Source organism: Saccostrea cucullata, unplaced genomic scaffold (assembly GCF_032062105.1).
Source record: "Saccostrea cucullata isolate Sc308-1 unplaced genomic scaffold, CSIRO_AGI_Scuc_v1 ctg112, whole genome shotgun sequence".
Classification (NCBI taxonomy): Eukaryota; Metazoa; Mollusca; class Bivalvia; order Ostreida; family Ostreidae; genus Saccostrea; species Saccostrea cuccullata.
In genome coordinates, this window is record NW_026939726.1 from 223,586 (window position 1) to 236,304 (window position 12,719).

Below are 12,719 nucleotides of genomic sequence, written 5' to 3' on the forward strand. Positions count from 1 at the left end.
TCAAAATTCTCATGGAAACATGCTGAAGTTCAAAAAGTTGACATTTTGAGCAAGTATAGAGAATTTTTGTTAAAACTGGCAGCATTTTAGAAAAGTACATGTTACTGTACCCATAAAATAAAGGTTTGGTGTCTTTAATGCCTAAAAACATCTTTGGGAAACCAACTACTAATATAATATTATGTTTTCAGAATTTTCTATGGCTCATGACTTGACCTACATTGTGTAAAAAATCTTTTTTTTTCCGTCCTTTTCTATTTAAGTTTTTTTTTTTTGCTAGGGACATTGTGGGTGCGAAAAAGACCATGACTCATAAATTTAATTCAACATTTATTTAACATTAACAGCATAAAAGTAAAATTAATGTATTCTTCAGGGTCTAGCATATGTATAATTAAAACAACGCTTGCATGCTGAACATGCAAACTACGTTAATAACCGGAAATTTACTTATATAAACATCCATATTTGGTAAATGCAATGACAATTTAATTGAGTTAACCTTGGACGGAGGTCAATTGTTTAAAAAAAAGACTATAAACCTGAACATTTAATAAATCATAATCCAGTTCCACTGCAGTGTTGCGTCATTTGTTGCTGATTTAATTGATTTATATCAAACGTAACGAATAAATCATGTTTTGTTCTAAAAGGCACTGGATACGGGTTCATTAATACCCGGCATAATGTCAAATATGACATATATAAATGTTTGTTCTGTCAACATCTTTACCAATTAAACAAGCCAACATGAAAAGGCAAAAATACTTTTTTAAAAAACTTTGCTTTTTTGTACTTTGTTTATGATAAATATTTATATGTAATTTGCTTTTTTATGTCAAGATTCTACTTCTGGCACGTGTACATGAAATCTTGAAGGTACCATGACAACCAACTAATTAAAATAAGTTCTAGGCTTAAAATCGATCGAGTTTAACGTAATTTTTATGCTCATTTTCTGAATGAAATGAAAAGTAAATTAAATTTGTAGTAATTAAAAGTTCTCAACACAATTGTTAAAGGTCTCTCAAGTCATCTTTGGAGCAGAGCACTCTTTATGGTATTATTATCTCATGCTTTGTAAAGTATTCATTATTGCGTCCATGCAAGGAACAGAAAGTGCTTAGCTTATTTACCTAAAAACATATGCTATGCAACTGTGAATAATGTATTTTTTGTAAAATACACAAAACACACAAACGGAGAGAAACGTAGTTCATCAACCCCTGTTATGCTATTCTATCAGGTAAACTGCAAGGTCCATCTCAGATCCCAACAACATCTTGTCCTTTTTTCAAATCTAAGTTTAAAAATCCCGAGCCTACAGCATCATGGTTTTGTAAGATAATGAAAGTTTTCATTAAATCCAAACCTACAAGGTTTTTTTTCAAAATACGTTTGTATTGTTTTTCTTGATGAACGTCACTCGCAAGAAATATCCACTCTTATGGAGATGTAAACATGCATCTGCCAGTGTAAAGACGAATAATGACCCCCATCGAATAATGACCAGGGATCATTTTTTCAACGGCAGAAAATGACCCCCACCCGTAGAAAAAAATCGTTTTTTGTAGAAAAAAGCCATAGGGGTCATTATTTTATATGTGAGTCCTATAAAAAATTGACCCCCGTTGAAAAATGACCCCTTTAAGAGAGATCAAAAATTTAAAAGTTTAAATTGATGCAAAGCATCAAATCGGCAACAAAAATATTTAATTTTAGTATTTTTTTAAAATAATTTTCACAACCAATCCATAAAAAAAAATTAAGGAAAAAATGTACACGCACTATGCATGGTACGTATATTTGTTTAATTTTTTAGAGTGACCAAACGAGTAAATAAATCTATATAAGATAGGGCATCCTCGCAAGTCAGGCCTCCATAAACTGAGAACTGACTTAAGTCAAAATTTCAAAACAATATAATTTTTGCAATAATTTCGATAATGAAATTAAAATTGTCACCCTATGTTTGAATAAAAATGACATACAAAACTACAAATTTTTAAGCAAATGTGTTAAGTGATTCTTTAAAAGATATTAAAAATTTAATTTTTGACGTAAGTCGCTTCTCATTTTATGGTCTTGAGGCCAAAGGTCCTAGGTCAACGCATTGTCGTTGGTCCAATAGCAACGTGTTGACTCAGGCTTGCAAGGATGAAAAAAGGATAATGTCATCATAGAATTATTGAATCAAATACTAGTGCCACAAGTATCAAAAATGTCTAATTTAGAATGTTGACAAAAAAGGATGTGCAGCCTGCTGATATCGTGGATCTTTATCATGTTTTGTGATAATGCTGATGTTCTATCAAAATAAGATGTTTAAAAATTCGTTATGTCATTTGCAGCTGTAAAAATTAATGTTTTCAAAACAATATTAACTAAGGCCATTTTTCTTTAAAACTTGTACAAGTTATTGGTTATTTTAGGCATTGTTATTCGTATCCGGAAACTCGATACGTTTTGATTTCATGTCGTATGGGGGAGCAGTTGAAGCAAACAACTTTTTATAAGATCATATAAATTAATGAAAATCTGAGGAGAAATTAAAAAAAAATTAAACCTGATCACGATCATTAAGACAAAGTATAAACCGAATTTTTAAAAGTTCTATTCATGATTTTATGTTTGTTATCAATAACAAGGCAATGAAAAAATAACGGCCCAATTCCCCATGTGCACACTATAATACAGTGTACAACCAACACTTGGTGATCTAACACTTATTATGTGTATAACTGGGCAAATGTTTGCCTTTATAATCATATGAGAGGCGTTTGGGGGTTATCATCTAGTGAGCTCATAGCTCACTGCACCTCTAGTTTTGACTGTCTTTATGGTTTGTTTAGATACTTTACGGGTACATGTGCAAAGTATATACACGTATAAGAAAAAAGAATGGTCTTTAATTAATTTTTCAAATTTTGCTTCAGTATGAAGAAAACGTTACAAAATGAAATTAAATGTTCTGATTTTCATATCAAACACTCTACAAAAAATATACACAGAACAGAGTAAAAGGGTGGAATAAAACACAAGATTTAAACTAAAGGAGTACTGTGAGAAATGAGCTCACTAAGTGATATTTTACTCATTATTATGCGTCTGATCAAAGAGTACAGTAGAAGATGCACAATGGCACTATGGAAGAAAGAATACGTGTGTTAAATTTCATTCAGCTGTATAAGAGGACTTGTGTATAAGTGATGGGTAACTCAGAGCGTAACAGATACTTAGAACCATTGAGCAGTGCCATGTGGGGTGTCTTTTTCGTACCAGCACCTACTTCGACACAGTGCTTTGGTTTTTACCTTCTCATCCACATTACCGCCACCTCCCGCAGTGAGATTAAAACCAGCGATGCAAGGATCAACTGCGACTCTAAGTACTATTACCACTGCACCACGCACCACGCAGGCGATTCAAAACACGTATTTAAAATTAATAACATCCATTTATGTTTTGTCTTCATTTTTTTTAAAATCAGTTTACATTCTTAAGGATATGGTGCAGACTTCTTTTTTTAAATATTCTTAATGAAAAGTGAAGAGAGAAATTCAAACAACACGAATACTAGTAGTCTATCGAATTCTACATTAACTGTTTTAAAGTACAAATAGCCTCAGTAACTGCAATTTCCTCTTCACATAAGTCACTTTCCGGTATTTTTTACACTTTTATCATTTTAAACCCGAAGCAAAACTTAACTTATAATTCATAGCACAGGGTTTTATTCATCGACGAAAAGTTTATCAATTGAGTGAATTTCAGTAGGTTCATCTTCAGATTATTGGCATATTTTACCCGATATATCCATGTTATCAATGTAATTAAACGTCCCCGTGTTTTATTGGCTGGTTAATACTGATCATCAGAGTTAAGGCAGACCGTATAAGGCTTTACTAATTTTACTATCCCTGATAGCATCACATTTCGCCGTATATTCAAAGGATTCGGAAAAAAGTAGACTTCGCTGATTTGAAGATTGAGGAGAAATGAAATGCTGGCTACAAATATAACATTTTTGATTTGTTTTGCTTTAAATTTGACATGAACTACAAAAAAAACTTTGTCAACTATATGCGCATTGATGCAGATTCTGTAATTGAAATTAAAATAGAACTCAACGATGCTTGATTTTTAAAATTGCAACACAATATACTAGAATTTGATACTATAGTTTATAAAAAATTTTATTGAGTGTAATTTAAATTATTGAATTATTGCACTGTCATTCCTCCATCCATGGGAATAGATGTCCCCGTCATATTATCGGCGTCCGGAGAACACAGAAACAGAATCATATTAGCTATCTAAAAGAAACAAAGTGATGAATAAGATTGTATTGACCTATAAAAGAGCTATTTAATACATTTCAAAACAGTTTGAATGTTTTTTTATTTGAAAAATTTGTATTAAAAACACCATGTGTGTGAAACACGGATTCCCCTGTATGGTTGCTAAAGGCAAAGGTTAAAAGTTTTTCAAATGTAGGTTCAACTCCAAGATCTAGATAAAAAGTTTAAAGAAGAAAAAAGTTGATGGTCAAAGAATGGTCTTGTCACAAGGATTGCAATTGTGATCTAAGAAAGCCTTATCATCGGCTATTCAAAAACATGACCAGGTTAGTTTTTCACAAGTATGTCATACTCCAAGATTAAGGTCATGAGAAAAAAAAATGATGAGGACTTGTAACAAAAAGTATTTACCGTAAGTGTAATATGAAAGTCTTAACACCAACCTTTCGAAAATTATGACCAAGATTAAGAATTTTACAGATAGATTAAATTCAATGGTCAAGATAAGAAATATAGAAAGTGTTGGTATCCAAAAAAAGTCTTAATACAAGGAATACATTGGTGATTTATGAAAGTCACAGTAGCCATCGTTCAAAAGTGATCATTAAAATTTTCAAAAGAAGATAGAACTTTAAGGTCAAGGTCAGATGGTCAAGAGGCCCCAAAGAAATGTCATAAGAAATACACGTGTGAAATATGAAAGCCCTAGTACCCACCGTTCAAAAGTTATGGACAACGTTCATGTTTTGCAGACTGAAACAAACGGTTACCCAGACAGACGGACAGACCAAAAGCAATTAACTGGTCCACATCCTTGCTTACCTGGACGTTTGATTTTCATTGACAATTTTCATAGTTTTCATGCAGCTTATTTTTAATATACGAATAAAACATTCAATAAATTGGAGAAGGTATCGTATACGCACCTGGGAGGGTTTATTTACTTTACCGGTCGGTGTGGCATTTGTGAACAAATCATGCTAAAAAAAATACAAAATCTAGGTAACTTTTTTTTATTTATTAGGGATGATTAGGAATATCTGATTTCCAGAGAAAAACTGTTAACATGTTTGTGATATCCTACCTTAGCCTCCTCCAGTGACTTGCCCGATTTCTCTGCCAACAATTTCACCTGAGGAGCTACAACTGTAGAAAGTTTTAATTCAGGTTAGCTTTAATGTACCGAAACTCTCTAAATATGTACACGTTAATATTGATAATTTAAATCTAAGAAAAACCAATGAAATGTAAATGTATAAAGAATGGTAATCCATCACGCACTGTGTACGTATATATAATTACTATTTTTGGTAGCAGTGCATAATTATTTGCCTTTATTCAAAATAATTTTATTGCAAAAGGAAAACTTTTTAAAAAGATTTTTTTTCATTTTTATATTGTGTGTATATGTTTTTAACATACGGGGTGTATCAGTCCATGCCGGACATAAAGCATTGCAGGTTATTCCAAAAGTAGCAGTGTCCATAGCTACGCCCTGAAAAGGGTTGAAAATACAATTAATATACTGATTACTGGGCAGGTTTATGTCACCACATATACATGTTTACCTTTTTTGTCAGTGGAGGTGTTGGGTGACGGTTATTTCAACTGAATTGTATGAAAATAAGTGCCTTGTAGAAGAATCAATGTACACGTTATACATCTCGTAATAAGATTGATCTCGTATGCATGAAATATATGGAGATAAAGAAAAATACCCAAGCCCCAAAGTCCATAAAACAATACAACATTAGAGCAAAGCAAACACGGACCTCCAGAACATCAGAGGTAGGATCAGGTGTCACGTGAAGGAGTAAGCATCCCCTGCCGACCGGTTACACCCGCTGTCCCGTCCATTCAGTGTGTAAATAATGGGCTAAAAATTAGTATGAAAAACGTCCGTCAGCATTTGACTCAATGATAAATTGTATTTGCTGACAAGGTTATTGTTTTGACCATAGAACTTACGAAATGATGACTTTAAACAAGACTGCTGATATTCTTATATCATCAACTTGTTTGTCAATAATTTACTTCGTTTTAAAAATTGATCATACGTAGAGCATGCTCTTGTGTATCGAATCAATTGTGAGATATAAACCCCGTATGCAGGTGATGAAAACATACTGCTGCATAAGTAAGGGAAGTTGACGAATGAAAGGTTAAAGCCATTACATTTATCACAGAGCTTGGTTGTTAGATTACCATGAACGTCTTTTTCAAGTAACATATCTAAATATGAAACAGATGTGTCAGACTATGTGGTATCTTTAATTTCAAGCTTGTCGGGATATATCGTATCGACATAAGAATGCAAATAACCATTGTTAAATTGACAATACGTCGTCGATATATCGATATGTTGAGTTGAAGGCCACAGCAAGTGCTTTCAAGTTTTCAAGTGTTTTTTTAAACTGTTTATTTTGGTAAAATCTTGCGATTTCAAATTTTCCAATAGTTCCTGGGAATTTTTAAGTATCCAATTCTGATTTATACCACTTCTTGAATATATTGTTGCACAGTACTCTTGAAGTTTCTCCTTCACTTCTGTTAATATCTTACTGAGGAATAAAGAAAGAGGCTTGGTTGAACATTTACTGAAACCCGCTATGTATTTTTCTATAAGGAATTATAAGAATTCACTTTTAACGGCTTACAATAAAGTGTTGAGAATCGTTTATTTAGATAATCGCATTGCCTTTAGAAGGTATTAGTAAGGACCGCTTTATCTAAACTGTAAATGGTACAGTATAATTTAAGTAATCCCATCCCCAGGTTTTTTTTAAATCAGCAGATAAGTAATTGAAATTTTTTACAAAACAGTCTCTGAATTCACATATTAATGTGTATATACACGTGATATTTTATTTTAAAAAAAATAGATTTTTATCATATCATATAGGGACAATTTATCAAATCTCAGATGTTCAGGAACCGTGACTAAAATCCTTTACATAATTTTTGATTAAAAATTGATGACAAATTTCGTTGAGGAAAAAAAGTACATGTATCCAGAGAAATTATGTGCTTTTATAATGGTCAACAATTATTTTGAAAAACGTCAATCGGCTTTTGACTTAATGACTGATTTTATTTGCTGAAAAGGTAATTGTATTGATCATAGAACTTACGAAATTATGACTTTAAACGATCCCATAGATATCCAATGTTTCAACGACTTGTTTTATAAATTACCTCGTTTTAGAAATTGTTCAACTGCATACGCACCTGTTAATCAAGCTCTAGCGTATCGTATCAGCTGAGAGATATAAACTCTACATGTTGTTGAAGTTATCACTTTAACCATAAAGATTTGTTGTTGATTACCATTAATGTTTTTTTTTTCTAGTCAAATATCCAAATATGAAACAGATGTGTCAGACTCTTTGGTATTTTTTCAAGCTTATTGTAACACCTTGTCGACATGTGATTGGAAGTAAATATAGTCAACTGATAATATCTAAATGTCGAGTTGATGGCTACAGCGTTTTCTTTTTTAATGTATGAATTTTGAATAATAAATTCTGCCTCATATGAATACAAAATAGGTCTGCTATTGATCAAGCTTGTTATATCATTACAATTATTACTGATCGCAACACTAATAAACATTGGTATCTAAAGCTATATTTGAGACAGCTCGAATTTTCTAAACTGTATTTTTTCAGTGAATAAATTAATTCAATGCTTTACAAGACTCTTTCTTAGACTAAATTGAGAATCTTAAACCATTTGCATGCATGAAAAGAAAATTGATGCATGTCAAGATTTTAATTTCAAATATTTTCAATTTAAATAATGATTTTGAAAGTTGACCTTCTTGGTTGGGGAGTGGATATCCTTAAATACTAAGTATATCAATTAAGATTAATAAAACTGTTTTGAATAGGGAAGAAAAAGAAAACCAACCACGTTAAAAGATTGATATATCTCCTTACCCGCGTTAGTCCCACCAGTCCAGTCTTCGATGATATGTAAGGAGTTTTGTTGGAGTGAGCCATCATTGCTTGGACGGACGAGATGTTGATAATTCTTCCCCAGCCTGTAAATATAAACAATATTAACAATACGTATTTAACAAATAATTCTGTCGTGTATCTTTAAAGAAAAATTTGTTTTGAATCCAGTAGAAAAATTAATAGGTTATTTGTTTTGTGATTGTGTGTCAGTTTGACCACTTAGCTACCTGTCTTTTCGTCTTTGTATCTGCATGTGACTTTAATGTCATTTGTTTTAAAAATGTGTTTTCTTTGAGACTTTGAGTAGGATCTGGGGAAAAACAGAGTAACTGATATTATTACGATATAGTACACTAAAACAAAGATTAAAGTAATCACTCACGAAGTTTAAATTGCTTTAAAAATTATGTTTCTGTGAATCCTTGGGTGATTTGTTTCATTTCTTCCAGCCTCCCCTACCATCCTTATCACTTGGGGGTTTTTAAGAATACAATTACATTAAATATAAAATGTCATATATAATGTATATTATTATTTAATTATATACAATTTAATATACAATAATGTATATTATTATTTAATTATATACAATTGATAATTTTAAGTGTTTACCTTTCTTCTTCATTGATGCTACCGCATGTTTACTAAGCATAAACGGCGTCGTCAGATTTACTTGTATCAAATCGTTCCACTTATCAAGAGGCATCTCATCGACAGGAGCTACATGCTGAAGTCCTGAAACAGATGGTAGAGATGGAAGGGAATTATAAAAATGCATGTTAATAAAAATAATTGAAAATTACACTTCACTACGACTTGATCAAAATAATTCAAAGACGAGTTGGGCCTCCAGAAAGTACAAATTAAAGCAATAAAGGGATTAAATGAAGCACATGTGTTTTTTTGTGTCTTAGTGCAAATGATTTACTATCGATTGTTCGATTTTCTTACTTAAAAAATAAAGAAAATCATTTTAAGCTATCTTGTCAGCGTCGTCACTCCCATTTTTCCTTATCTTGGAATAATGTTATATACCAATGGAAGCATTGATAAATGAGACAAGTGACTTTAGTTGTAACTTAAGATAAATACGTTTACACTTACCGGCATTATTCACTAGAATATCGATGCCCTCTGGAAATAATTGGTCTGCTCTGTTACATAAATCTTCAACATTTTTAGCCTCCCGAAGATCACACTGAATAAAATGCACCTTGCCAACAGCCCTTTTGAACGAAGAAAAGAATCTTTCATTATCGTAAATCAAAGTTAGATTATAATGTCTACAATATGAATGCACTGCCATACCTCTCTGCTGTTTGTCTTTTTTTGTAATTTTTTTTTCTGATGGTTGTTGAAATGGTTTTGGTTTCGGCTATTATGATATGTTATTTAGTTTTATTGCTATAAGAGGAAATAATGCTAATAAAATATTATGAAATTTGTATATTATTCCCTGGCTACATTGATAAAGAAATATGCACGGGATATCTGTACTTTTTAAAGATACAATTTCTCAGTAGCGACGCACGTGCTTTTAATATCCTGCAGAGCTTCTCTGGCCTTCTCTTCTGACCTTGACCCTGTTACTATGACTGAGCATCCATTTGCTGCTAGAAGTTTGGCTGTAGCTTGTCCGATCCCACTGGTTGACCCAGTTATCAAGGCTGCTTTACCAGACACAAACATAACTTTATCCAGAAGAAAAGTTTGAAGAGACTTTTTACAAGCAATATCCGAAAAAATAAATAATCTGTTACATGTACTTCTTTTCTAACTAAATACATTCAAAAACTGAAGTATCTCGCATATTGGTCAGTTTAAATTGTGCCATTAGCTATACATCATTACATGCTATAGTACATACATCTGTTTATATATTTCTAATTTATAAAGTAACTTAATTAATGCATTAACACGAGCCGTTCCAATAGCTATTAGGCTAGTTAATTTCTTAATATACAAATACATGTATAATAATTGGTTCATTTTATTTCTCTCTACTACAATATTAGGAGAGTCAGAGATATAACAATTTGACACGGTTTAAGATAATAAAGGAGTAGAGGGTCGCTTATCTCCAAGAGATTAATAAGATCAAACGTTGCACAGTTTTAAGTAAACTATCTATTTAAAAAGAATTCATCACACGTACTAAATTTAAAGCACAGATTTAACATGCTTTCTTTTATATTTTTCATTACTGTAAGCATCAGACAAAGCTATGCACTTTGTTCTTACCTTATGAATACAGTATGCAGTGTATATTTACCACTTTTGAAAACGAAACAAGACGTTTGTTTACACCGGATGTAGAAGTTGACCTAGTTCACTTTCTTGCCTTATCGTAAAAGCATCACGTGCCCTGGACAATTCGCGGGAACTATTCAATACTCTTTGAGGACATAATATAAATTTTAAAACCCATAGGAAGTGGTTGGCATGTGTCTCCCCCATTATTTAACAAATATTTGCTATATATTAAAAAAATAAGATTGCGGAACATTAGCTGGCTAGATTGGAAATACGAGGCCTAGCTAGGGTTGTCCTAAAAAGTAGTGAACACTTTTGATAATGTTAACATTCAGCCAATACTAAACCAATTTGGCATATCTTTACATTGCTTAATATAGGATGGCCGGTATGGTCTGTCGGCACATAAACAAAGCACGTAATAATTTATGTATGTAACTATTCCAGTTGCACATGTTTCTCTAATATTTTGAAGTATACAATGTTGAATAAAAAAAGAAAAATATTGATATATCAGAATTTTACATAGTTAACATCAGAGGCAGAAGATTGGTGTCGTTATTTTCCAACTGTTTTCTGCAAAAACGTCGTAAAATGCGTTTGCGGTGCAATGAGATGTTACAAAATTGTTCTGAATATGGTTTGTCCACTTCAAAGCACCAATTTGCAATAAATTTTAAAAGTCTACGGTGACAAAAACAAGCAATTCATTCCTTTACATTTTCTAAATAACATACGTTTTCACAACACACACACACGCAGACTACAATGTATTATCACATAAATCAATAGGAATATCATGTATATAATAAAAAAGCAACAAATGTCCACTTCAGAGAAGTAAAACAACAAAGATGAGACATTCCACCATAGAATGTTAGTGGAGAATTAGTTTGTAATTGCATTTGTGTTTCAAATAATGTTTTAACCTCCACATAAATGAATGGCGGCCGCTTGAAACTTATCTGGTGGCCGCCATATAATTTTCTGGCGGCCGCCAAATTAAATATTTTTCTTTCTGGCACTTATCGCATTTCATAGATAAATCTTATTTTCCGTATGAATAGCAAAAGGGCTTGCCAAAATTCTAGAGGCTTCCTACAATGTACATGTAAGTCGCCATTCGAGGACTGTTAAACACACGGTGCAGTGCTTTAAAGAATATGACATGTTTCTTACGCTTCTCGTGCCTCGTATAATTTGTAATTTTATTTGCAACAAATTGAAATATAATGTGATGTTATAAAATTAAATATTTAATAAAATATAATTCGTCTTTTGAAATCTGCTGGTAAAACAACCATTTCCTTAATTTCTATAATTTAATAAAAAAATAGAAGATTATCTTTGTTTACACACAATGTCACATAAATAATTTTGTTGTCGGAAATGACATGTATTTTGAAATATTTCTTAAGATTCTCAATTCCAAGAATACCTAAGTATTCATCCTGTTACACAACTTCAGGTCACCTAAAAAAGTAAAATGTAAGATGAACGTAAATGATTTATACCCGATTTCATCTTTCATAGATCTTCAATCAGAAAAGAAGATAAAAGATTATTTAACATTGGTTTTATTTGAGAATTATGTAGGAAGATCAAAGTAAAAAGGTCAAGGCTTCAAATAATTAAAGCAGTTTACAATATTTGAAGGACTTATAGCAATTGATTAAAGCGTAACATTCCGAAACTCAATGTGAAAAAATTAAAGAGTTTTTTTATCTTTCAAAAACAACCAAATACATAGTCATTTTTATAAGATAAAGAAAGCTTAAGATTTTTAATTTTGACAAACTATGTAAACTAAACGACAGACCTCATATTTTCTGTCAAAACATTTCATTGAAATAAAACACTTGCAAATAATGGTACTTTATCCTGTCCAAGAATGTAAATATTCTTTAAAAATCTTTGATTATTAGCCTATTTCTAATAAGAATATCTCTTAAACATTTATTAAACCTAATTAATTTTTCTGAATATAATTGATTTATCATGAAAATGAAGATCATATTGACCATAAACTTTGCAAAAATGCTGATATATTTATGAAAATCTTTATTATTTACTTTTTGACAATTGCCTTACTTGATTATAAAGTCATCCAATATAGAATCTGTTCTTTCCTATCGACTAACTAAGCTGGAAGACATAGACAATATATGAAGGTGTAAATGGTGTTTTTGCCTCACAAATAAGGAAA

General features: G+C 31.6%; 1 protein-coding gene across 1 annotated transcript; it reads right to left on the reverse strand.

Moving 5' to 3' along the window:
• Nucleotides 1-4,170: 4,170 nt before the first annotated feature.
• Nucleotides 4,171-10,642, reverse strand: LOC134253809 (D-beta-hydroxybutyrate dehydrogenase-like). Its single transcript, XM_062736402.1, has 9 exons — nucleotides 10,502-10,642; nucleotides 9,792-9,951; nucleotides 9,365-9,486; nucleotides 8,873-8,995; nucleotides 8,240-8,343; nucleotides 5,724-5,796; nucleotides 5,386-5,447; nucleotides 5,228-5,281; nucleotides 4,171-4,316 (listed from the first exon to the last, which is right to left on the reverse strand). Exons 2-9 carry the CDS (start codon nucleotides 9,947-9,949, stop codon nucleotides 4,224-4,226), a joined length of 789 nt encoding a protein of 262 aa, XP_062592386.1. The 5' UTR covers nucleotides 9,950-9,951; nucleotides 10,502-10,642; the 3' UTR covers nucleotides 4,171-4,223.
• Nucleotides 10,643-12,719: the final 2,077 nt, after the last annotated feature.

Bases quoted from the DNA above. Each gene is read 5' to 3' on its own strand.
- LOC134253809 (XM_062736402.1), bottom strand. From the start codon at position 9,949: ATGTTTGTGTCTGGTAAAGCAGCCTTGATAACTGGGTCAACCAGTGGG. The intron at 8,996-9,364 runs GTAAGTGTAAAC...CATCTGTTTCAG, and splicing joins TATTCTAGTGAATAATGCCG to GACTTCAGCATGTAGCTCCT. The intron at 5,282-5,385 runs GTAGGATATCAC...TATTTTTTTTAG, and splicing joins AGTCACTGGAGGAGGCTAAG to CATGATTTGTTCACAAATGC.